Genomic DNA, 26,355 nt, shown 5'->3' on the forward strand with positions numbered 1-26,355 from the left:
AGCAGCTGCACAGGATGGATCCTGCTTCAACTACAGCATTTAATCCACTAGTTGTAGTGAGTCTAACTTTACCTCAGAGGGAGAAGATGAACATCTCTAAAGACAGACAACCAAAACAAACAGACAGACATGTTGCTAACCTGCTAACTGTTGGAGCTAACGTTAGCATAGTTCAAGGACAAAAAGGAACAACATACCAAGGAATACCAGATCATTTAACTACTGAGTGAGTGTTTCAATAACACAGTGTTGTCTTTGTCAATCTCTATATCCATATCTGTCACTTAGAGTAACTGTTTTAATCAGTTATAGTGAAACATTAGCTATTAGCAACACGCTAGGTGCTAATGGCTAACTGTTTGTGTCTTTCTTCCAAACAATAGAAAGAATTTGCCTGTTTGGTTTCTGTGAATTATAAATTAACTCTACAACAAATTATTTGTTTATTTGTCAGTCATGTAAGTAGGAACGGTTTATTATGCAGTCCAAAACAACTCAAATGTAAGTGTTAAAGGGACTGTTTGTAAGAATCAGAAGTTGGTTGTAACAACTGTGGCCGTTAAGTCAACGAAAGTCAACGTCCTGTTGCTCGCGTTCGCCCGCGTGCACGCGCTACGTGAAAGTGAGCATCCGTCAAAACAGTGAGGCGACACACGTCAGCTAAAAACCACAATATCACTCTATATTTCAGCTGCTTGGCAGTAATGTTAGCTGACCAGACGAAGGTCTCTCCATGAATCAATGCTGATCCTAGTGTTGGCTTTTCCTGCCTCAGCCTCCCGACCGCGGCCGGAGGGAACAGGGGAGACACCGGAGTTTTGGTCGGAGACGATAACGTTTCTCTCTGCAGAGCCCCGTCACTTCACAAGACACGGGAAACCTCTGTTGGTCTGGAGGAGCTGCAGCAGTTATTTCTGCACAAACATCCACTGTGCATTCACTAGATATTCTCAGAGCTAAACTAACTCTTCTGCAGTGTGGAGTGAGCGTGAGTTCACGTCTAGAGGTGGAGCGAGCTGAGTGAAGGCAGGCAGAGGAGCAGAGTACAGCAGAGACTCCGGCCACACGCGAGCGCGCATGGGACACCGACACAGGTGATTTCTACGTGTAAGAAGTTACAAACAGTCCCTTTAAGTTAAATTCTTGTTGGTCTTCTTTATTAATGTTATAACTTTCTCTACACAGAAACATGTGTTCAAGGAGATATCATGTGATTTCTGACCACCATTTTTGTTTGGATCATATAGATTTGCAACTTTTGAGATGGATTAAAACTCTTTTCTCTTCAGATGGTTGGAGGACTCTTTGATATATGCCATAAATGTGATTAAATTAGGTTTTTCTGAGATTTATCTTTCAGAAGAATGGATGCCTTAAGAGAACTGCCCGGTGTCTTTTGTGGTGGAAAAAGTTGCATAAGAATAACAGTGTGTTCCAATCCGCGTACTTCCGTACTTACACTTTTCAGTGCATAAGTGTGTTCACACTTTGAAGTATGGAAAAATGCAGTGCACTCAAAGCACCCGGATGCTGTACTCAAAACAGTCAAATCTTTTCACACTCAATTGTCGACATCTTGGCTACGTAGCAGAAGGGGCGAGACCACGACCACTATTCAAACATGTGGAAATGACGGCAGATGATGCAGGAGCTTTTGCGGTGCTGAACGACGTTACCTTATTTATGTCTATGGGCTGTGTAGATAACAGAATAAAACAATACGTAAACATACCGGTGCATTTTCAGCCAACAGGAGGACACATTGTAGGCGTAGGCGACGAAGTTGGAAACGTAATTTCCACTTTGCTTTCATTTACTGTGCATTCTTGATCAACGATGGAGGCAGATATTTTGGCGGGTAGTTGAAAAAAACAACAACCTGAAAGAGGCAGCAATGCAACACAAAGGAGGCCAGCTGCCGTAAAACCCCGACGAAGATATTTTGGTCGGGTAAAGAGCCGCGGTGAAATGTTGCGATCGTCATCTCCGGTCAGTGTGCCGCAGAGTATTCGATTTGAGACGACCCTACCCCGTTGAAATTCACGCACTACTCAAGTAAGTACAGAGTAAACAAAGTGCACTACATTGAAGTGTACTTCTGGAAGTACGTGAATTGGAACACACTGTTAGGTACAGTCTACTAATTGTATGACATAATTAAACTACATTATCTTCATTTAGCAGCTTACAAGAAGTGCATACAACAACCACCAACATTTTAAGTGCATCTCCTATAAAAGCAACGTGTGCTCTTTTCAGCATTAATCCGCTGGCCCTTGATCATCTCCTCCACCCTCCGGCCGTCCTGACTCATCTCTGCTGTGTCTCCCTGTGGCATCCACGGTCAGTGTGCCTTGTATATTGCTGATGTCTGTGTTTACTAGCCTTACACGCAATGTTAGCCAGAAATGTCACCTACCGACGCACACACACAATTCACACAACTATATTTGCATACGCAGAGATTTACACAGAAACACAGTAGTGGAGGAGAGAAGTCTTCAGGGTTTGTGTTTGATAAACAATTCAGTGGAGATAATTAGTTGATAAGACATCACTTTGATTTACTGCGGGGACTCGACTGCATCTATTGCCTGCAAGCAGAGCCTCACTCACAAGCTTTGTATTACCATATGTTGAATTTTTAATCAATTAACGTCCTGAAGGAGAAATGTGAAAGTACAGATTCGTTCCAGTGAGGATGTAGGGGCAAAGACAATTCTCTAATATTTGCATATGGCTCATGCTTGCACTCTTGTGCACAGTCTTAATGTGTGCTCCTATACGGCTCGAGCGACTGTCGAAAAAACTGCTGTCTGCCGCCTCTGAAGTAATTAGTAGCTCTGACCACTCAGACAGCTGGCCAATTAAATGTGCTCGTGGCTGCTGCTGCCGCTTGATGCGTGTTGGGCTTCACACAGAGGTGTAGATGGGAGGACAAACTCATCTCTCCGGTAGTGGGGGGAGAGATGCCAGGAAAGCTTGGCTTGTGTCTGACAGTGCTGTGTCTGTGTGCTTCTCAACTGGCTGTGCGAGCAGATAAGAAAGGAGGCAGAGGGAGAGCTGCTGATTCTGGGTTTATTCCACAAACCCCCCGCCTTCCCCCCCGGTCTGTCTTTCTCTGTGCAGCTGCAGGTCTGGGAGCTGACCTGCATTAAGACATCAGAAACTGCCTGACGGGCTAATAGGAACAGGTTTCTAGAACATCTTCAAAAGCTTGTTAAACTGTAGAGTTTTGGCCGTGATTTAAGGAAATCTGCTATTATGGTTTAAATAGAGTTCACCTAATCTGTGTTGGCAGATTAGAAATGCCTGGACATCGCCCAAGTGCTTCCTTGCAAACTGATGTCTCTATCTCCACACTAATATATTTATTAGACATGTACAAACGCAGCCTTTTTCTTATGATACTGAATGAATCATGAGCCAACACTTCTTTAGCTCTATTACTTTTCTTGCATTATGTTACTTTTCAATGCACTCGAGGATGTCATTAGCGGAGAGTATAGTATCGTGTGAAGATAAAAACATCATCTTTCCTTCTCACTCCTTAAACGCACTTTGTTCTTTTAACTTTTTGCACTTTTTTGTTGAAGCACGCCTAAAGGATTCTTTCTGTTTTATTGTAACCATTTTGCTTTTATTGTTTTCTGTAAACCCTCTGATGCTGATGGGAAAATAGCTCTGGTTTGGAGTGGTCTAGCCAGTGGGCATCTGACAGTGATTTGCTGATCCTGTGCAATTGCATGATGGCTCTCATCCTTAAAGGCCACAGGGCTCTGAGAGCCAGCCAATCACTTGCCCTCAGCACTCTGCTGTTGGCAATTATAGGTCAGCGTGTGTCACGACATCATTGTCTTCGCTTTGAATGGCTCAGTACCAGCTCCAGCGGCAATCAGTTATGTTTTTCTCTTTGCTATTTAAAGTGGAACCGAAATCCAGTAACAACATGACCGCTAGTTTTCTGAATCATTGTTGTTTGAGTTGTTTTAGGATAACGCTCCCTTGCCAAATTCCAGGCAAATGTGAGTGAATGCAATAATGAAACTTTGCTCATTTTCTGCTTTTAAAAATAATCAGTGTAGTCAAAATCACACATTCTTCCAGTTTGAAGCTTCCAGCATTGTTCAAGTAGATCTTCACCTTGATTAACTTGTGAGTTTTTATGGGAAAAGACCTGATTGCACAAGCTGAACACAAGTTTGAGTGTAAAGTTAACACTATCTGCTGTGTTGTAACTACTTAGTTTCACCACTTTGTTCTTTTGCATCATCCATACGGCGCCATAATTTAACTAAGTAGTCAAAGCAAGTTGTAAAAGACTGTGGTGTTTCCCCTATAGTGCATCACTTGGATAAAATGGTGGGGGGAAAGCCAATAATAACCAGGGAAGGAAATTAAGAGACCTAAAGTACAATAAATTATTAAAATGGAGAATGGAATGTATGCAATCATGTGTGTACCAGCTAACATGTTTGTCTGTTGCATCATTAATAATTCAACATTCATTTATTGATTGTTTCTGTTGTGGTTTGGTGGTTTTTATTTTTCTTACCAGTGTGCGGATGGCTGTGACGCATAAAAATAGTCATAAATGATAGAAAAACACAAACAAATGTCTCTGGAAAACGTCCATCTGGGCAAAATAATTCTGCCGAAGTCAACACCTAAACAGTTAGAGGTTTGTGACAAGCAACCACTTCTTAACAGCATCAAGTAAATGCAGCATGAAATCACACTGTGCCCTCATCTAATATAAATAAAAGTAATACAGCATGTAGATATAAAGGGATGTAGTCTGTCACACGCACTGTGCTCCCAGTTTTAATATCAGAGAAAGTATTCCTCTGGCTCCTTAGTCTCTCTCAGTTAATAAGGATAGACTTACTCCTGTTTGGGGGAGGTGTACATTTGTAATAACTTGTATGGTGCAGCCAATTATTGTAAGTTATAGAGTAACTCCCCTACTGTGTTTAACCTAGGTTAGATTTGAATTTATACATAGCTGGTTCAACAGCCTGCTGCATGGACATAATCTACGATTGTGTCTAAGGGCGCTTTCACCGGCCAACATTTAGTCCAATTTAATCAAACTGGTGCGGTTTGCTTGGGCAGTTGTGAACGCAGTAATCGTACTCTGGTGTCGGACCGCTTACAAGCAAACTGAAACGCAGGCTGCCTTTGTGGGCATTTGTTGAGATGGACACAGGTAAACGACAGGTTAACATGAGTGGGAGAGGACGGACTTTGACTTCTACAGATGTCCGATGTTTGCTTGACATCTGGGCCGAAGAGAACATACATGATATCTTAAATAAAGTCCATAAAAACAGGTTTGTAAAGTCATTCAAGATAAACTGAAGGAGATTTGTGCGCACAGTAGCTCAGTGTCGAGTCGAAATGAAGCAATATATCAAAGGTTGTGATTCCCTGCATAGAAGCGGCAGCTCTCGAGACAAAGAAAAAGATGAATTTGCTCCCTCGTACCAACACGCCCCTTAGAAAATAGTTTTTTTATTTGGTCCGCTTTAATTTGTGCACTGTGAAACCAAACCAGACTAAATAGAAAATGACACAAAGGTATCAATTTCACTCTGATTCGGACTAGCCAAACGGACTATGGCTTGTAAAAGCAGTCTAATTTTGACTACTTAAAGCTGCAGTAGGCAGTTTATATTTTTGGTATCATTGGGTAAAAATCCCATAATAACCTTTCAGCATATTGTAATTCAAGTGTTCTGAGAGAAAACTAGACTTCTGCTCCTCCTCATGGCTCTGTTTTCAGGCTTTAGAACATCTAGCCTGTGATGGGAGACTTTGACCAATCACAGGTCATTTCATTGAGAGAGCGTTCCTATTGGCTGTGCTCCGGTCATGTGACCGGAACTTGGCGTTACTACAGATTTCACAATGGCCATGCGTCACAAACTTTCTCATTTTACAGCTAAACCGTGCACTACAAGATGATTCTGAAAACATTTGAGGAGAGAAATAGGCATTAATGTAACATAATATTGATTCATATTTGATCAACGCTGCCTAGTTTGACCGTTTGGTCGGAGTTTGCGAGTGATTGACAGCCGTCTCTCATAGACTGCAGCTGGACAGCAGACCTCAGATCAGCTCTTACTGCTTGTTTTTAAAAAAATATTTTTTTTAATCCTATTTGCTCCAATGTCACCTACTTCAGCTTTAATAATTATATAAACATTGATTTGCTAACAGTGTTATTTATATGAATATTGGTTACTTACATTGATTAATAGCTTCCTTAATATTATTAGCAGGCTGAGACAAAACCTTTCAACATCTCTCAGCAGACTCGACTCCTTTGAGTGTCTTGACAGATCAGGGAAATACCTTGAGGGTAGTGAAGTGACTCGCGTTGTTGTCTGTCTTTGTGTGTGTGTGTGTGTGTGTTTGTCTCTTTGAGTGTCCATATGGCAAAGAGGTTTTGACCGTTAACGCCTTTGTGGTCGCATGGCAGCCCACAGAGCAACGCCTTCCTGACAGGGTCGGCTCAGCCCTCAGAGACGCGGCCTCTTAACTGGCCGTAACAAGATAATGACACCGCACGGATCCCCCCGATCAGCAGCAAATTGTTTCTTTAAATGCTTTGGGTTAGGGGAGAAGAGGAGTGGGCTGCTTGACTGACGTGACCTTGAAGGGATCTCCTCAACAATCTCTGTTAAGTGTTATCAGATAATCTGTGCCATGCACACAGCTGATAAACGTGTCGTTTCGGGTGAAACCTGTATGATCTGCTCTCTCACTTCCTGGCTCTGAGCGCGCTATATGGATAGATGTGTATGTAGTGTTGTTAAAGATAAGGCTATCGCAGAAAAACCTCAAGGACAACCGGACGCTTTAGATTTTTGTTTACATCCCACAGTATGTTGTTAAAAATATAACGTGTAGGAAGGCATGAGGAAGTTTTAATGTTACGAGCATCCAAACAATAGAAAGCATTCCTGTTACCAGTCTTTGCTCAATAAAACATTTTAGGCTCATGACAGCACAACACAATGGCTTCACACAGCTTTACTATGTCACATAAACTCCAGAGGGTTTCTTGTTTACTACCTCATATATGACCGTAAAGATTTCACTTAGCTAGTGTCCACGATTACCACGATTAAGAGAGAATGGCAGGGAGACCGGTGTCAACATTTCTCTGTGTGATACGAAAGGAAGTGTCCTCTTGGACCCTAAAGAGGACACTTGAAGAAGGGCTTAAGGTTAACTACCAGAGCAAAGGGTTAACAGTTTATATCCTGAGTCCATCCGTCATCAATGTGTAACGTTGTAATGATGGGAAAGTTATGACCCTTATTATATTAGCCTATGGGCCGGTGCACTCGCTTTGTTCCTGGCCTGTGAGCTAAAGCTAATGTGGCTAAGCTGCACGGTGTGTATAGAGTAATCCTGAAGGGGGTCTTGGCTTATTAACAAGGGACTGGAGTTCAGAGAAAATTCACTAGTCACCACTGTCAAGTTTTCTAATTGATGTTGTAAAAGAGCATGGGAGGTTAAGACTTACAGTAAATCCCAAACACATGTACAGTAGAGGGGAAACTCTTGGCAACTCATGCAGCTACTAGTTCCTTTCTCAACATGTCACCCCCATCCCAGCTTTGCATTTCTCTACCAGCTGCCCCCCCGTCTTGTGTTTGTGCTGGCTTTGTTTTTATGACCAGTCCAGTGATCCGTCGCCACTGCAGAGCTGCTGGTGTTAACACAGCTGAGGTGCATTACGCAGACTTGTTGTTCCTGCCTCTTACCTGGCTCCAGGCTCTGTTTGCAGCCAGGAGTTGTTTTGTGTTGTTCACTTCAGAAGCAGATGCAAGAATTCCCCCTCACACACACACACACACACACACCCACACACACACACACACACACACACACACACACACACACACACTTATTATGTAGTAAACAGTCTATAGTTCTCACAGTATTGTTTATTTCCCCCCTTGGAAAGCACAGTGACCGTCTTGGCACTGCAAACACACACCCTTTTAATCATCTACTTGTTGCTCTGTTTTACAGAATAACACATTGATAAAAAAAAATAATAAAAATGCGATCCAAACCTTTGCAGCACCTGCTCGTTACACGTGTGCTTCATTTTCAATCTGTATAATGCGAGTCTATGGAGTCCAGGTGTTTGAGCGACAGCGGTGAGCTGGGTAATATCCATCGTTGTGGGTTTGTCAGCGGTTCTGTGGAGCTTTGTTGGTGGTATTGCGGGAGAGCCGACTGCAGTAAAGGTTTTTATGATGTGGCAGAAGTTGATTCTGGGACTCTGTGCCAAAAGCAAGCCAGATGTTACTCCTACGGTCTGCATCTGTAGTATACATACTGTATATATATACATTGAAGTACCGAAGGCTCAGAGCACCACATACTTTTTCTCTCGCTGAAGGGATGTTGTCAATAATGTAAAGAACCTCGAGAGAGAGAGAGAGAGAGAGAGTTTTCAACTGTGTCTCATTATCCACAGTACCTCACTCATCATCCTGAAAGTTGTATTTTTTTCCTCACAACAAACCCAATATACCCACCGTCTGCTTCACCCACCCCCACCCTCCCAGCAGTGTACTGGTGGCTGGCAGGCAGTGACACACATTCCAGCTGTGACAGTGTACAGGGCTGGAGCCACTCTCGCAGATGGACCTTGAACTCTTTAAAGGGACGTCTGGCCTCGTAGTAATGCCCCACTGGCGGGCCCTCGCTGCCCGGCCACAAACTGTAACTCTATAGCCTCATTGTCACGCTCCATATCCTCCCGGTGACCCCGAGCCCAATTATACAGCTGACCCAGGGTTGATGATATAACCTTGGGCGTCTTTTGGGGGCTGCTGGGGCTCATGGGTTCACCTCGTGTCTATCATGACATGTCAGCTCTGTGCGTTAACCAGACACTTCCCTGAGTGGTCCCAGTGGGGCTCTGGGAGAAAGACTGGCTCCCATGCGAGGCCCAGTTCATTTCAACACATTGCCTTACTGAGCTTCTCTTTTTAGATAAACAATATAATGAGAAAGTATACATGATTAGAGAATCTTGGACTGGTTTATTCCAACTGTAAGTGTCCCAAATAAATGTGAAATATAAATGTAGACGGTGCGTTTTCCTCTGCTGTTTTCTTTTCTGATTATCCAGCAGTAAAAACAGGAGGAGCCTCCATTGTATGTAGATACGACATATATGAATGCTGAATCTTAGTGCATCTGGACGTATCCATCGTCTCCATGCATGCTCAGCAGCCGTGATGCATTAATGTGCAGCATGCTTAGTATGCACTATAAGCTCTGGAAAGGCTACCTGTCACTGGTGAAGTGTTCCTTAATGGATAAGGAGTTGATTTACATTTCCATGTGCATACTGCAGCGAATGAATTTCTACACAAGATTCAGCTGAAGGTAAAGGTTAATGGCCATGGCAGTCAAGTAAACATGTCTGTTGTAGAGTTTCAGGCCAGGTTCAGCCACATAAAGATAAAATACACAAACAACTGGGCTGACTTAAAGTCAAATATTTAAAAAATGTGAGTAAATCTTAAGGAGCTGAGCGCTTCTGTTGAGTAATGAGATGGCTGATCAGGGCATCCCATTTGAATTGAACAATTGTGACTCACTACTACGCTGTGCCTGGTGCAGTTTCACTTTGAATGTCCACTTTACATTTAACTCTATTAGAACAGTTTTACTATGCATTTAACTTCTATTCTAAAAATGGTTTCTGCATACTGGGGTCCCTAAACAGTCTTGAATTACATAAATTGGGTATCACTGTAAAGCTGAGACTCTTGTGAATCCAATGAGCCCAACTGTATTAATGTATGATGATGTTAGTCCCCAAAGAAGCCATTTCATATAGTGACTTTTTTTAATCAGATGGTGATGTGTCTGTGACAATGATATTTATAAAAATTGCAATATATCTCCTTGCTCACAGTATCGCAATATGTCAAAATATATTGAATTGTCAAGTAGTAGGGCTGGTTATCGTACCAATACCAGTCCCCTTAAAGCCCTGTCAGCACTGTTGCCATTGTTCATGTTGTTCATGTTGTTCAGACGTGTGCAGGCAGGCAATCCCGGCTACATGGGTTGTAGCTGTTGGGTTAGTGGACCAATCACACATCCCAATCAATTATTAAAGCAATTATGGTGATTGGCTGTGAGCAAAACCATACAAATAGTATTTTTTTTCTAGATCTGGGTACAAAAAGGATCGATTGCAGATATCTTTTGACTGGAGAAGTTTTGATACTACTTGATACTAGGTTATTTTGGCCGATACCGAGCCCTACTAAGTAGCATCACAGAGTCACTAACATGGCTGTAGACTCTATTTATTTTTCATTATCCAACAAAAAGAGACATGACACAATGTTTTCTTAAAATAAGATTTTTAATATTACTTATTATCATAAAGATATATTTACACACTTTACAGAAATAGAAAATAAAAACACAAAGCTACGCATGAAAGGAAAAAATAAAATAAGTACTCCAAGAGCTAAAGCTTATCTTTTATAAATTAGAAACCAAAAGTTCAAATATGTACACAGTATTTCAACCATTTCTGATACACTTGTTTTATTTATTTATTTATTTATTTATGTCATTTATTTTTGCCCAGTTCAACATCAAAACAGAGACAGGGACTGTACATTTGGCCTGGTGAGTAATATGAGCACACACCATAAACAGAATATAAGTTTCAGGAGTAATACATTGTCTTTTTAAATGGTATCTGCTTGAGACCTAGTAACACTGGTGCGATGGCGTGTAAGCCTACAGACTGCGCCTCTCCTCATATTGTTCTGACTGTCGCTGATCTCGGACACAGTGGTTACATAGATGGAGAATGTGTCGCAATCAAGGCAGGAGGGGCCTGTGCTATTCTGGGTGGAGGAAGTCTCATTTGAGTCTCCCAAGATAATGACAGATCTTAGTCATTTCCCATGGGAGATAAAATCTAGTTATCCTTTGGATTGCCCAGCCGGTGGAAATGTGTGAATGCATTGGATTGAATATCAGCCACTTGATCTTGCAGACACCCACTCTGAAGGCCAACATGATACAGTTTGATGGGCTTAGAGATTCACAAGGTAAAATCATGGAATGTGTTGCGTGCCAGCTCTGTTTCCATTTCCACAATGAGCGAAATGTTTGTGCCATTTTAAAGGAATTTTATCTGGTAGAGAACTGAGTATAGAATGATAATAGGATTAAGAAAAAAACATAAAAACCTTGTGTGATCTTTTTGTGTGTGGGTTGTGTCAATACCTATTGGGAACAGAGATCAATGTCTAAGCTAATATTTTAAAAACCTGCTGCTAGCTTATTCTCGTCTCCACCTGTTAACACAGATCTATCTCTCTGCTCATCCCCGCTCCGTACACACTCCCAGCCAAATGCATTTGGACAAAAAGAACTAAACACAAAGGGGGGCAAGTTCTCAGAACAAACATTTTTCTACCAGGAAAACATGCTAACAAGTGCATAGGAACATTACTCAGGCCTTGTGATGGTCACAGAGAAGAGGAACTGGAGAGGAAACATTGAGAGGATAGGAATCGTTTCTCTTGTGTAAGCCTTGCTGGAAAAGACCATTAAGGAAAATGGTTTCGCTCCCCGAGCATAATGTATTGGTTTACCATTTCAGTTTGAGCCTGGACGTGCTTGTCCTTCCACACCACAAGGCCCATTAACCTGATGTGCAGGGGAGGGCTGTGGGCGATGATCTACAAGAAAAGAACGCCTGAAAGCTTTCACGTGTCCACGACATATTGTGCTGCAGACTACTTTTCTATTTTGTTACATCCACAAAAGATACAGCTTTTCACACTGTATTCAAAAAGTAAGCTTTGGACAACCAGCTAGACAAGAATCAGACAAAAAAATTGTCACAATACACTGGAAAACCATTCCATACCAAGAGACTCTTGTTTTCAGGGTGTATTTTTCCAGCAGCATTAATGGAATTGCAAAAGTGCAGCCTTTGCGAAACCCATACAGAGAAGTCTTGGAGCAAAGCCACGTCTATTTTGTTGGGACTAGTTGACACCGGAGGCTTTGGATCAGTGGGATATTTGGCTTTTGATTTTTTTTTTTGGATTCAACTGATAACCAGACCAAGATTAAAGAGAGTACTTTACATAAACATTGGTTTGCTCTGGTCTCTGAAAGGGCAGCATGGCTGGTGCAGATGGTGAGGATACATTCATGAAGAACAGTGCGGATACAGACGTTGCTCGGCTCCGTAACAATAACTTCTGAGATGGGGAAATATTGATTTGAACCCCTTGTCATGACCCAGTCTACTTCCAGCATCCAAATCCGGCGGCTTTGAACTTCCATCCCCAGCTCATATCTTCCTACTATCTTCCCCAATAATACATGAGACATCCTGAGCAAAGCTGTCTCACTCCCGAGGAGCATTAATGAAATCTACATCTCTGTCTGGGAGGGATATGAAAAAATAATGGTGGAACTGAAATTATTACTCTTCACAGTGCCCTAAGATTTAATACATTTTTAATCAAGGTGATCTTGGCTGGGTGGATTACCACTGTGATTTTAGATGCTCTCTTAATAAAAGCTTCTCATGCTGGGACTGAGAACTGCTTTTTATTATACTATTTGCATGAGACATGGCGAGAGGGAAAAGGTGTTGGAAATCTAGCTTAACCTGCCAGTTGGTCAAAACTGACTTGAAATAGGAGTGTTTGCTGATTGAATCGCAGTGGATTGAAATCAGATTTTTCACCTAAAATCCGAATGAAAAACGAAGAAGAAGTTGCTTCGCACCACCTGATACACAACGAAAACGATTGCGTGGTGGCTGCTCTACAGGTTACAGTCCTAATATGTTACATGGTTACATACTGAATCCGCAGGGGTTTGAGGATTGGAAAAGGGGGGGAAGGGTGTGGTTTCAGTCTAAGCCAATTTAACAATGAGCTCAGACTAAGTGGCCCGGGCCAGCCTTGGGGAGATCCATCTGAGAAAGATTAACTCCAGGATTTAATGAGCGTAATGATCAAAGCCTCGACCACCTGTGCTGTGGTAGGGCCGACTAGAAAAGGCAACTGTACCCAACATAATGTAGGGAAAGGATCATGACGAGAATCTGGATACATGGCTATATTGGTGAATACATAGAGGGAGAAATATACGAAAATATGCTCATATAATATGTACTGTATGTTTGTGTTTTGTTAAATAAATGCACAAAATAGACTGCTCTAGTACAAGCCTCTATCACAGCACCCTGAGAAAAAAGACAACTACTTAAACACAGAAATAAACAGTAATATATTCCAGTATGATGGAAAGGCATAGCATTTCGTTAGTGAAAGATATCGGTCAAAGGGGTCAAACCAGCCTTTATGCTGAATATTAAAACAGCCAGAGCACTAGTGGTAGGCTGATCATGGTGGCATATTAACTGAGCTGCTTTGAAACGGTTTCTTTTTTTTTTTTTGGTCTAATTTAACTTGTCCTCCTCGCTAACGTCGTCTCGCGTGGGAATTCCGTTTTGCAGAAATTTTAAAATGCATAATGTGTCAGTGTATCAAGACTTCAAACAAGAGGTAATGTGTTTCTCCCTAACCTTTCGTTCCTTCGTTCCTGGCAGCATTGTGGAGAAGGTTATTATTTGGCACTTCATTAAAAGGCGAGGCAGCCTGTCGGTAGAGCAGACCGCCCCTGCCAGTTAACAGTCGTGTAGAGCAGCTGCGCAGGGCAGCAGTGTGGTGAGAAGGCTGGGGGATTGGGGACAGGATTGGGATTGGGATTTGGGGTCAAAGGACTCATCCAAGGTGGGACATGTTACAGTAACCTTGAGCACGTCAGTAAACCCCCCCCTAAGGTGTTAATGAGTTCAGAAACACCAAAATAGCTTTGGATTAAAGAATCTCCTAAATGAAGGAATTATTCTGTCACTTAAATAGATTGTTTTGACAATATGTGCTCTCTTTTCAGTCCAACTTACCTTTGCATGTGGACGTACTGTCATTAGTACAAAGCACCATTAATAATATGTCATTCAAATGTCTTCCATTTTAAACACCTTGAATTCCTTTTCGCAGCACACATCCAGAGTATCATAAGTGAACTTAATATTGTCAACTATTCAAACTGACACTGCCCTTCCACATAATCAGCGCCCTCTCCCGCTAGTCAAGCCGTTAAGTGACTACACAGCAATGAAATCAGCGGCTGCAGTAACCTTGGATCTGAGAGATGGGAATAATACCACACCGTGGAGAAGTGACAGATGCTTTAAGACTCAGATTGTTTTGACCCTCTCCACCACATGTCATGCAAAGTGTGTGAGACACTCAGGGAGATCGCTATGATTGGGCTCTATTAAGCAAATGATAGGAAAATTTAAAAAATAAACACTTGGGAGAAGACAGAGATAGATAAGGAGTGAGAGTAAGAGAAAGAGAGAGACAGAGAAATAGAGTCTGATAGCTCGGGCTCCATAACCCCCCCACCCCCAACCCCCCTCCCCTGCCCCCATTTCCTCCTAGAGCTGAGGGTGAGCGGCTTGTCCTGATTTTTTGTGGACAGAGTTGCTTGAAGAACCAGCAGGTGCTATGGACATCACTCTTCAGGCTGGGCAAGCGTAGGCCCTTCGTTGCAAGGCCCCCCAAGGCAAAGGAAGAGCATAGAAATCAGAACCTGGGGGAGGGCGCTCAAAGCAGTGCCTGCAAAACAGGAAAACAACACAGAAAAAGTGCCATCAGCATTGTATAGCATAGGAGTGTAAGCACATATTGATACACATGAGTATTGGCTCTTTGATCTTTCAGAGGTTGTAGCAGACTCAATTTTAAAGCTAGAAGGTGAAGTGAACTGGTATCATATGAAACTAGAAAAACCTAAGGAATCCATTGGTACCAACGATGTCATATTAGCTTGTCGGGAAGGAGGTTAAATAACGCTTCAAACTTAAGCTTACTTTTGTCGAAGAAAAACTGGCATGGCCATTTTCAAAGGGGTCCTTGACCTCTGACTAGGGATGCTAATTTTGAAAAATGTCCTTAACTGATAACCAACCCTCGTTAACCGATTATTAACCGTTTACCGACAAGATTTGTGCCTCGCATGCAGCGGTGTGCCACCACTTTAGAGAGTGTCCGACAAACAGTGTGTGTATTTGTGCTACGTTAGCCGCTCTAGCATTGCCGGAGGCTTTGTGCTCGCCGCCGCACACGTAGAGTCTGCATAACTTTAGCGAGTCTGTTTCCTTTAGTGTGTGTGTGTGTGTGTGTCGGTGGTGAGTGTAAGTTTGTTGGTGGCGTTATAGCTGTGAACGTACAGTAGGTGTAGCAGACATTGTGTGTACAGTTTATTTGTCGGTGAATAAATGCGACGAAACTACAACTTCTCCGCTCCGCTCAAGCGAGCTGGAGAGACCGTAGCCGACTTCCTGTATCCTGCAACTCCGGCTCCGTCTCTTAAGGTGGGCTGTTAAGGTGGACCAGCTTTTCTCCTTAAAGTGACGAGCCGCTCCTCTGAGCCGCTCAGCTTAATTAATTATTAATATTTCTTTTAACCGTTTTAACCGATGCTTAATGTCGGTTAACAGTTAAACAGTGAATTATTAACATCCCTACCTCTGACCTCCAGATATGTGAATGTAAATGGGTTCTATGGGTACCCACGAGTCTCCCCTTTACAGACATGCCCACTTTATGATAATCACATGATGTTTGGGGGGCAGTATAAATGTGTTATTTTGTGTTTTCTAAAATGGTGTATTTCTGGTATGTTCTTTATACTATAACAGTTTTCCTAAAATTAGATTTAAAAAATTGCAATATATCACCTTGCTTAAAAGTATCGCAATATATTGAATCGTTAACCCAGTATCATGATATGTATTGAATCGCAAGATTCTTGCCAATACACAGCTCTAATGGGCATGTGTTTTGTTGTTTCCTAAAAATCATTTCATGCATCCTGCAGACATTTCAATTTCCTCTCTAGTAAGGATGCCCCTCAGGGAGTTTCTACCAGAGCTTCCACTGTATTATATGTTATCTTGCACCAACTAGAAAAACACTGAAGATCTCTCTCTGACATGTTCCAACCAGATTTCACAGTCTCTGATAGAACAGTGCGGCAGGGAGTAAGAAAAACAATCGTGTATCTCGCTGTAGAAAACACAAGCACAACATTATACTACGCTCGGGGCACTGGATCATTCCCTAACAATGAGGAAATCTTTTATCTTCCCTCGCCTTTTATCTTCTCCTGTTCTGTGATAATGTCCCAAGATCTCAGATGAGTAGTGCAGTAAGCTTTGTTGCATGACAACAAGGTTCATTCATTGATAAGAGCCTTCTCTTGTTTCAGGATGGCATATTTCTGAGGTCATGTTATGCCCTGAGAACTGATGTACCGTATATCTAATCTCCATTGAGTTTTGTTTGTTGTCGTCCTTTGTGCTTTTGGGTCCACTACGGTATGATCTCAGCCCCTTGAAGTCGCTCTCCATCACAGACTGAGTGTATGGGAAGAGTCGCAGACCTGCTCTACATTGTTTTGATGAAAGACTCATTCACTGCTCTTACTCACACTCGGGGTCTCAAGAGGTTTTTCATAAATTGCCTGCGGCTTTAAATCTGTAATATCCTGTCGTCTTTTAGACTGTCACTGGCATGGCTTAGATCCAAGAGTCGTAATAGCGGATCTGAGTCTACTCAGACGCTCAAAGAGGATGACCCGGGTCGCCATCCTTCTTCTCAGAGTCGCTCACATCTGGACTGTGTAATGATGAAAAGTCAAACTTTGCCTCAGGTGTCTTAGGGAATAAAAGATGAGATGCTTTTGACACTGAAATGGGGAGATGTCGTTAAATAGCAATAGAGTAGTGGACGGACACTGTCAAGTCAATCATTGTTCTTAATCTGGACTTTAACGGCGCAGTAATTAAGTTCAGGCCAGTAATGACATATCCACATATAGTCTGACTGCCTATGAGTCTCACCAGCTCAGCTGGATGTCTCCATTGAACTCTAGCTTTGATCAAACAAAATGCATCTCCAGCTGCTTCCAGAGGTGTTTTTCCCATCATCAGCTCAAAGTGAGGAAGAAAGCAGGACACACGAGGAAGAACGCAGCCTTTCAAAGCAGTTAGAAGGCTGATGGATGGATTGATGCTAGATAAGACTTAACTCCTTCAGTCAGAATACATCATACTGATGCATTACGAACAAACTGGGACTGAACCGTGAAGAAGTTTAAAGGGCGGGTCCATCTGCGTTCTGTTTTTTTTTCAAATGGAAACAGCCACTCAGCCATTGCAAAAAGCAGTGACGTAGGTTAACAAAGTAAGCTAATCAATAAGGTTGTGAATAATGTGAACGCTAGCACAAGTTGAGTCAAAGTTAGCTGTGCTAAGTTTGGAAATAATTGAGAGGGTTGGTTCAGATTTTTAAAGTGGGGTTGTATGTAGACTCCCGCGTTCTGCGAGCTAAAATTACTGCTTTTGTGAATGTAGTTCGGTGGCTTTTGAAGAGAGCGATATAACAGCTTCAGTTCCCCGTCGGAAAAGGCTGTCTGATGGCGAGGTAAACCGGCTGTGGACGGGAGCAGCAGAAAAACGTACAGGGAACTGAAGCCGTCATATCTTCCAGCCATAAGACCAGACTCCATTCACAAAAATAGTCATTTTACCTCGCAGAATACCGAAGTTGCTGGTCTACTGCTCAATCGGTCCGTTAGTTTGTTTGTGTTATTGTGTGACTTTCGGTTTAGCTTCCGTGCTGGTACTCCTGTCTGCTTCTCCAAACTGGGAACATGCCGACCGCCATCAAAGTTACTGTATGTAACGTTAATACGTTAATAAGGATGTGTGTATATATACTGTACATGTAGCAGCATCAGCATACAGAAACCTACAACAGGTCACGTGGGAAAACGTTTTTAGAAGGGCTTGGGAAAATATCATTTTGACGGTAAAACATACATACTTTGACCAAAATTAGTACGTTCGGATTTGAATACATAAGGAACACCACTGGGAAGCTCCAGAATGATATAATGGATCATTTACTCAGTGAAGGCTGGTAGCATTATTACTAAAACCATGCTAACGGACAGCCTGATTCACATTGCGGTCAGGTTGGGGTAAATTGGCATGGTATGTGAAGAAACCCTTGAACGAGGTGAACTATGAACTTAGCAAGAATGAGAGGAGCCGGAGTGGGAAGCTAACAAAAGAAAAGGAAATCTTCAGCGTGTTGTGGTTTAAGAGGTGTTTGCAGAGACGGCATTGTGACTCACTGAGCCGTTCACTTTTACAGAGCTTCACAACTTCCTGGAGCTCCCCGTATACTGCGGCCAACACACTGAAAGCTCTCACCGCTCAACTCGCAGAGAGGATTCTCACATTTTACTGGCAGACCGAGGAAAGTTGGAGGACCCATGTTGTCCTTAAAGTGCAGACTGGCCTGGCGCGATCCTTACTCATTGTTTTCACCTTTGTGCTGAGCCTCTAGAGTCCCGTATTGAAAGCAGGAGCGAGTTCAAAAGAAGTCTAACCTTTTCAAAAATACAAAAAAAGCAATAATAATCAAAAATTCGCTATAGATTGTAAAAACCTCTGCGGCTACTTTAGAGAAAAGAGCTTCCAAACTTCTATAGCTTTGATCCCTTTTCCTTAAAACTGATTAACCATGCCCTGACACTCTCTGGCTGCAGCCTCCTCTCACTACGGCTTTAATTTATGGCGACCCTCTGCAGGTCAGTGTTGTATGGTCGGCACCTCCTGCGGGGATATTGTGTCTTGTCGAGTTTCCCCGTCTCTCACAGCGTCTGGGAGAGACATCTGAATGGGTCCCGCGCTTCCTAACGCTGGGACATAATTGTACTGCTGCTGCCCTCCATTCACAGAGATGTGCTAACATTAGCAAGCAGTGTTCATTTTGGCAGCTATTTTAGATTTAGTCTTAAAAGGAAAATACTGATTAGGTTTAGTCTAATTTTAGTCAATTTTATCCTTCATAGTTTTAATCTAGTTTTAGTCGACAACAACTCAAAGCGTTTAAGTCCAGTTCTAGTCACGAAAAGTCATTCAATTTTATTTTTCTCTCTTAATTTTGTCACATTTTTGTTTTTATTGAATCTTAGTCCTGTTTAGTCATCAGATTATATTGAACATTTGAACATATTGAACTGTTATTTTAGTCAAACTTATTTCACATACAATTTTATCATATCATTATCTGATGAAAAACACCGGTTGAATGATTCAGAACGCAGCTTGTTTGCTCATTAATGATGCACGGTTCAGTCGCACCCACCGGTTCGTGATGAGAGCCAATAACCCACCCAACATGTCAAAATATGTGCTACTCAACCACCCAAACCCGACACGACCTGCAAACTGACAACTTTATGCATTATATAAGCACAATTGTGTGGACTAAGGTATGAGACAAGAAGGACAGAGATGGAATGTGCGCCGCGAGAGAAAGAGAGATTTTGGTAAAAGTTTATATGTTTTTGAATTACATTTTAGTCTTGTCTAAGTCTAAGTTGTCTTAGCCTTTTTTCATCGACGATATTGCATGCCTGATATTGTCACCGTTAGTGTTTAATGACCTCGGTGCCGTCTCGTCATCGTCTCGTCTCAGTCATGGAAAAAATGTTTGTTGACGAACATATTCCATCATAGTTTCCATTAATGAACTGAACACTGTTAGCAAGTGCAAAGAGAGTTTAAATCTGTATAAACTGTAAATGTCATCATCTTGTTTAATTAGTTGCAGTTTGTTTTAGTTTCTCAATGAAGCTTGATCTGTTTTTTTATAGAAAGACAGAGTTTGTTTTGGTTCAGAAAAGAAAATCAAACTGAAAAGGTGATAAGTAAAATATTGTCTCTGATTTTGGATGAAAGAGTTTTCACACAAAGACTTGTTTTACTTGACAGCAAGTTAAACATTCCTTCACCAGAAAAGCGGTGCCGCTAGGAAACCCAACTCTACAAAGTGTTATCTTTAGAGAAAAAAAGGGGTTTCATTTACTTAATCAGCTGGAGAGAAAAGATCTTTGCTAGCTGGATTGACTCAAAGGTTAAGTTCCTAAATACAACTGTCTCCCATATGAGGAAATACATGACGTAGCCTTAAAAACACCCTCTGTCGTACTACGAAGGCATGCAAGCTGGTAGGCTAAAGTCCAATAATCTGTTAAGACATGCACTTATTTTCAGTGCCAACGATAACATCCTCGTGTTGGAGTCTGGCCGCAGTGTTTCCAGTGTTTCAGCGAGAGTTGGAGTTTCCCATTCGTCATCAAAAACATCCATTCTGCCAACAAAGTATTTCAGGACTCAACATCATATTCTTCTTAGAAATGCCTCTATGAAATTCCTCACTAGTCAGCAGATATGATTTAATATATCGGGAAGTGCTTTTGCTCGTATTCTCTGGAGAAACAAGTAGCTCTGACTTGACAGAAAGTTGGTCCGATGCAGCAAAGACAGGCACATACTTTTTTCACGAGAATCCGCTTTTACTGGCCGTTTTATCACATGTTTGATGGCACGCTTCGCCAAACAAAACCTTACGAGCGTCTCTTCACCCCTGACTGCTGTAAACTCACCTTGCTCTAGAACGGCATGGGTCCCTTGTGGGAAAGACGTGGCCGTGGGCGTCTCCTCTTCCAGCCGGCTGGTCTGTGGCTCTGACCGCCCCTCGCAGGGTTTTGCTGGACCATTTTTCTCACCGTGGCCGCCTCTTCCAGCTCTCTGCCGTGCTCCGTGGAGGCCATGGGACCTGGAGGACACACATAGAGGAGAGACCAATTAGATGACCTCTCCAGTAAATTATATTTCACAGCCGCTTCTCACTCAGAGTATCACATTTTGATTATCGGCTAAGGACAATGTGTTGCAGTATCAGAGTGATAATGGATGACGAAACAAGAGACGTGTATAGATAAGTGTGTGTGTGTGTGTGGGCCTTTTTAAGCCCACCCAGCATTGTAGTTCATCAAGTCAGCGTGGTGGAACCGAAGAACAGCAGATAGACGAGAAACCCTTGTGTCTCATGTCTCTGTCACTCTCCCTTCAGATTACAAACACCGCACAGCACCAGACCTCGTGGAGGTGCATCCTGTCGCAGTGTTTGATCCAAGATTAGAGATGAGTTTAATAGCACCGCGTCTGTGTGAGAATGTAGGTGTGTGTGAGTACATGTGTGTGTGTGTGTTTGAGAGCGATCCCAGATGTTCTCAGTCATCTCCCAATAAGTGTAGCCTGATCCCCTTAAGCCCCTCTTTTTCCAAATGGTTTGGCCCACCTTAAGTGTCTCTATGACCTTTCAACCTATCATAAACTGAAAGACCTCCTCTTGGAGATCCGGAGATTTTTTAAAAGAATGTTTTGCAGTAATATCTTTACTTGTAATGGGATATTTAACGTTGGCGATCTTTCACACTACAGCCAGTTATTTAGTCCAATAAAATGTGAGCAAAAGCAGTGCAGGACTTTTTATTTGGGCATGTCAAAGTATTTAAATATATCGGTGACGAGTCATCATTGAATGTATTACTTATGCAGTGATGCATTTTTAATTTTTAATTTTAGATGCAGCACTGTGTCAAGTTGTTCTTGTCATAAATCAAAAATAAACATGAATGAATGAATGAATGAATTATTTAAAATAAAGTGTGTAAGGGTTTAGAACATTATGATAGAAGTATATGATTCCCATGCTCACATGCCTCATAGGTTGTTGCAGCAATTTTTGAGTTGATACCATTTGTTACACAGATTTGCTGCTAAATTTAACAATTTTTTCTACACTCGAGAATTGATAAAAATGATTAATAATCCCTCCAAAATACCATATTAAGACACCAAGCCTTTGAGGAACACCATAGAAAAAGCTGTGATTTGGTATCAAAAACTTTTGCCAGTTTTTCCTTGCCAAAATTCAGCCCAAATTTGGAGCGTTATTTAGTCTCCTTCCTGACAAGACATGGTTGGTACCAATGGATTCCTTAGGTTTTCTAGCTTCATATGACATCTGTATCTTCACTCCACATCCTGTGGGTCTCAGAGGGTTAATGGGGTACTCCAGTGATTTAGCACTTGACTTCTGTCAAGTTTGGAGCACTCACAAGAGGCAAATTTCAGACAATCCAATTTAAGCAACACAGGCCGAGATATCCTGACCATAGTATAGGTCAAACTCCAAAAACACTAGATCCTACATTTCCCATAATGCAAATCCTCGCCTCCTAAATAACCACTTCTTCCAAACGCCACACCTCTATTTTGTAATGTAGGCATTTTGTTAAACATATTAAAAGCTGATTCACACCAAACAAAGATTTTCATCTGCAAAAATTTGCACGTAAATTTATAAAAACAGATTTTGTGGGTTCTCATGAATGCTTGCACAATGTGGAACATTCGTGTAGGGGGGAAATACTATTCAGACGGACCTCGATTTCAGCTGATTTCTGCCTACGGAAATATATGTTTGACCAATGAAATCCATTGTTCCAACTGAATGCGTCATTCTGTATAACAATTAGCAATGTGCTTCTGTTTGTTGCACGGAGAGTGTGGGAACAATGTGCTTTTGTTTTCGTGGCAATGGACTGTCGGACAAATGTTTTTGATTTTTCGGTCCAACGCGGATAATTCGCATCTGAACCAGTGTGCATGGTCGTCATGCAATAATTTTCACACAGATTTTACGTAGTCCCGCACTGCATTTTTGCATTGCACTGGTGAGAAACGGCTTTAAGTATTAAGACCAAGCAAAGATAACCCCGATTACAATATCAGGGTTCTTTTTTCAATTAACTCCATGGCTAAAATCGGTGGAGAACCCGCTTAGCGGTATACCTTTCTCCTTTTTTTAAAACTAACAATATGTCCTATAACCCCTTCTGCATTTCTAAGACTTCTTCAGAGCCAAACTAACCCCCTTTCCTCAAAAGAAAATACAAAACCAAGTTGGGCATTTCCCGTCGAAAAGCTGATCAACATCACTCATATGGGGTCATGACATTCCTGCCTCCTCTCCTCAGAGACACTGGCACCATTTTTAGCATTCCCAAGAGAATGACCTTCTTCTGGTTTACGAAAGGGCTCGGGTGAGGACACGGCTTAAGATAAGTCAGCCAGTCGACTGCAGACGTTTGGAAAAGCAGCAAGTATACTGGGGACAGCAGTTGAGCAGCTTACCAAAGCCATGCTACTGTAGGTTCCCTGTTTTCATCAGCTAGTGTCTATGTGGTGGCAGAGTGGCGATACTAAAGGCTGTTATACGAACAATGTTAAAAACTGTCTGTAAAACCTGTCTACTGCATTCAAAACACTCAGACTTCTTTTATAGCCAAGATCAACTTGTGTGAATGGAGGGCAGCTCTCTTCAAGAGCAGAATTCAAAACACCATTAAGGGGAAGGCGACGTCTCTCTGCAGCCTCTCTTAATTATTGACCTTCAGCTGTGGCATATTGAAGACCTTTTCAAAAGAACAACTCTCCATAGAAAAAGAGGAATAATAGAAGTGCTTCTAGCCTTCAGGTTGGAATAATGGCGAACTGTACCACTGAGCCAGACGGCTTGCTGAATGTTTTCGATGTATATCCCTGAAATGCCAGACATCTCAAGTTCCACTTCCACACTAATCTTCTTCCGCAAGCACATTACACACTATATTTGTGGGTGAACACTGGGCTAATTCATTTGCAGCGGGGAAAGTCTGTGTTGCATATTTCCGCATCTAAAGCCCATCTTTGCCCCTAGGAGCACTAATCTGCACATTATCCTTTTGTTATTGTTCCACATACACTGTGAATGAGAGATGTTGACACATTCTGAAGGCTTTCAGCTCATTTCTTTCAAATCCAGGGGGCTGAATGTGAATACACTCTGTGTTTGAGTATTATGGAGGGGGCGCCGCGTCTTCTCACCCCTGAAACAGCATTTAGACGCAGAACACACAGAAACACAGGGCTGCAGTCTTCATGGTGTTGATATGCTTGAAACATAGACTGTATAAATATGGACGCAGTCTCTGTGGGTGGCTCTGTCCGTCGTCATCTTGGCAGTGACGACACAGCCTAACTCACGACTAATCAAAAATTGGCAAAGCTTTAAATGTCGGTGGAGCTGATGTGGCCCAGGTGACGCAGCAGATCAGACCGCTATAAGCTAGCAACCTGGTACGGAACCCACCTGTCACTCAAAGCGGCAACACCCTCATAGAGAGGCAAAGTCCTTCCCCTTCCAGTGGACCACCATGGGACCTTATTTCGGAAAAAATATGAACGGTAGTCAATGGCGAGAGAAAAATATTTTTGTTGATCCCGTTTGAATTGCACCATGAATCACACATATGATATGTTTGTCAATTTAAAACATACTTTTGCAAGTCAAGAAAGTCTGAGTTTGTCGTAAGACTGTTGAAGTATCAGACTGTGAAAATACGTAATTAGAAAGACTACACACACAAACGTTGCGTAAGTGACGTCTCTCTCGCTGACGCTACGATTATAGTGTGTTTCGTACCGGGATTTACTCACACCAGCAACGGGTCTCGCTCGTTCTTTCACTTCCCGGCTGATAAAAAGACCAGGAGTCACTGAATAAAACACACCAGGTAAGATAATGTTTCATTTGTGCTAGCTAGCTAGTGTTGGCGACGTTTATTGTGTGAGACGAAAGATGTAGTTCACTGAGCGGTTTCACTCAAAACTACAGGATACTACGACAAATCTACGACAGACTGCAACTTTCTAAACTTGCAAAATTATGTTTTAAATTGGCAAACATCATATGTGTGATTCATGGCGCAATTCAAACGGGATCAAAAAAATATTTGTCTCTCGCCGTTGATTACCGTACATATTTTTTCCGAAATTAGGTCCCATGGGGTCCACCGGAAGGGGAGGGACTCTCTATTATGCCTAACTTTAAGTCTTAATATAAGTTAAACAGGTGAGTTATATACAAATTCACCCCCGTGCAGTTGTCATGAACAGGGCAATTAGCTATAGAGACCAAAACCGTTTTTTGTACCAGACTGCAAACATGTTTATTTATTTCTAAAATTGGCCATTTTATCATGGGAGTCTGTGGGGATTGACTTGATTTTGGAGCCAGCATCGGCTTCATTTCTCAGCACCAGAGGTTGCCGCTTAACTCGAAATAAACTAGTTTGTCGGCCGCTTCGTACGCCGCTTCGTATTACTACGTCTGAAGGCAAAAGTTGTTTTAGCTGTTTCAAATGATCATGGTTGAAAGTGGAATGAAAGAAAAAATGTGGATAACGGTGCACACTTTCGGTCAGAATCTCCTCGAAGACATTCATGGTGTTGCACTCGGTTGTACAAACGAAAAAGTGCAAGAAGTAATTAGGTGAAAAATGAAAAAAGAGCTCGAGAGAGAAGTTTAAATCCTGCCTACTTTCTCACCACCACACACCCGACTGACTGCTGCTGCATGAGGTGAGCATGAGTGTCGAATTGTGGTTATGGAAAGTTACATAACCTGTCAGATGCAAACCCGGGAAAGAAAGGGTGGTGGTAGAGGTGGGGGTTTCAGACACAGTTTGACCATCCAACAAGCACTTTGGTTAAAGCATCCTGACACCTTAAATGTCTCACAGTGATACCCGCAGTAACTACGGTGCTACACATCGCCCAACTGCAGCTGATGTTTGAGCGATGGCTAGTTTAAGAGGTAGCTGCAAACGCATGCACGGAGACACACTACGCACACACATACATGTACACACACTGCAATGCAAGATGGTAAAGTAATTGTACCTCGGCTCACACAACTCATCTGCTGTTCCTCTCACAGGGTGGCTCAGGCTGTCATAACCCGGGTCCATAATGAGACAATTTAGATGTCTCCTGCCATAGCAAGCTGTCAGCCACTGCTCGGCACTGTGGTTTGAAGGGAGAACATCTTGTGATTCTCCTGACGAATCTCAACCCATCCAATCTGGCTACAGGATAGAAAAGTGTAATGAAAGCTGCTAAAAATAAGCCGGGCCCTAGTGATAACACTGGCAGTATAGATTAACTCTTGCAGCCTGCAGGGAGAGCATCTCGGCGTGACAGATATGACACACAGCAACAGCTAGCTTTGTATCTCTACCCATCTGTAGAGGAGCTCATATATAGATTGAACGTGGCAGCATCTGTTGCAAGACCTTTTGATTGCTCCGTGGCAACTTTATCATTGGTTAATGCATATTTCATCTCCATAAACAAAGCTATCTCCACTATCGTATTGCTCTGAAATTGCATCCAGTCTCTATAGTATCCTATTTGATCTTTTCCCGTGA

At 42.2% G+C, this 26,355-nt stretch overlaps 2 protein-coding genes across 3 annotated transcripts in view; one reads left to right on the forward strand and one right to left on the reverse strand.

Moving 5' to 3' along the window:
* Window positions 1–2,260: 2,260 nt before the first annotated feature.
* xpnpep2 (X-prolyl aminopeptidase (aminopeptidase P) 2, membrane-bound) overlaps window positions 2,261–26,355 on the forward strand; it is a 116,376-nt gene continuing 92,281 nt past the window's right edge. The window contains exon 1 of the mRNA XM_074649410.1: window positions 2,261–2,343. The gene's annotated coding sequence lies outside the window, so the exon portion shown is untranslated. The remainder of the gene's footprint in view (window positions 2,344–26,355) is intronic.
* Window positions 10,402–26,355, reverse strand: part of apln (apelin) — a 28,785-nt gene continuing 12,831 nt past the window's right edge. For both annotated transcript variants that reach the window (XM_074649407.1, XM_074649408.1), the window contains exons 2-3: window positions 20,641–20,813; window positions 10,402–14,732 (exon numbers count right to left, since the gene is read on the reverse strand). In XM_074649407.1, coding sequence (XP_074505508.1) covers window positions 20,647–20,813 — 167 coding nt within the window. In that variant the 3' untranslated portion in view covers window positions 10,402–14,732; window positions 20,641–20,646. The remainder of the gene's footprint in view (window positions 14,733–20,640; window positions 20,814–26,355) is intronic.

Source organism: Sebastes fasciatus, chromosome 10, assembly GCF_043250625.1.
Source record: "Sebastes fasciatus isolate fSebFas1 chromosome 10, fSebFas1.pri, whole genome shotgun sequence".
Taxonomy (NCBI): Eukaryota; Metazoa; Chordata; class Actinopteri; order Perciformes; family Sebastidae; genus Sebastes; species Sebastes fasciatus.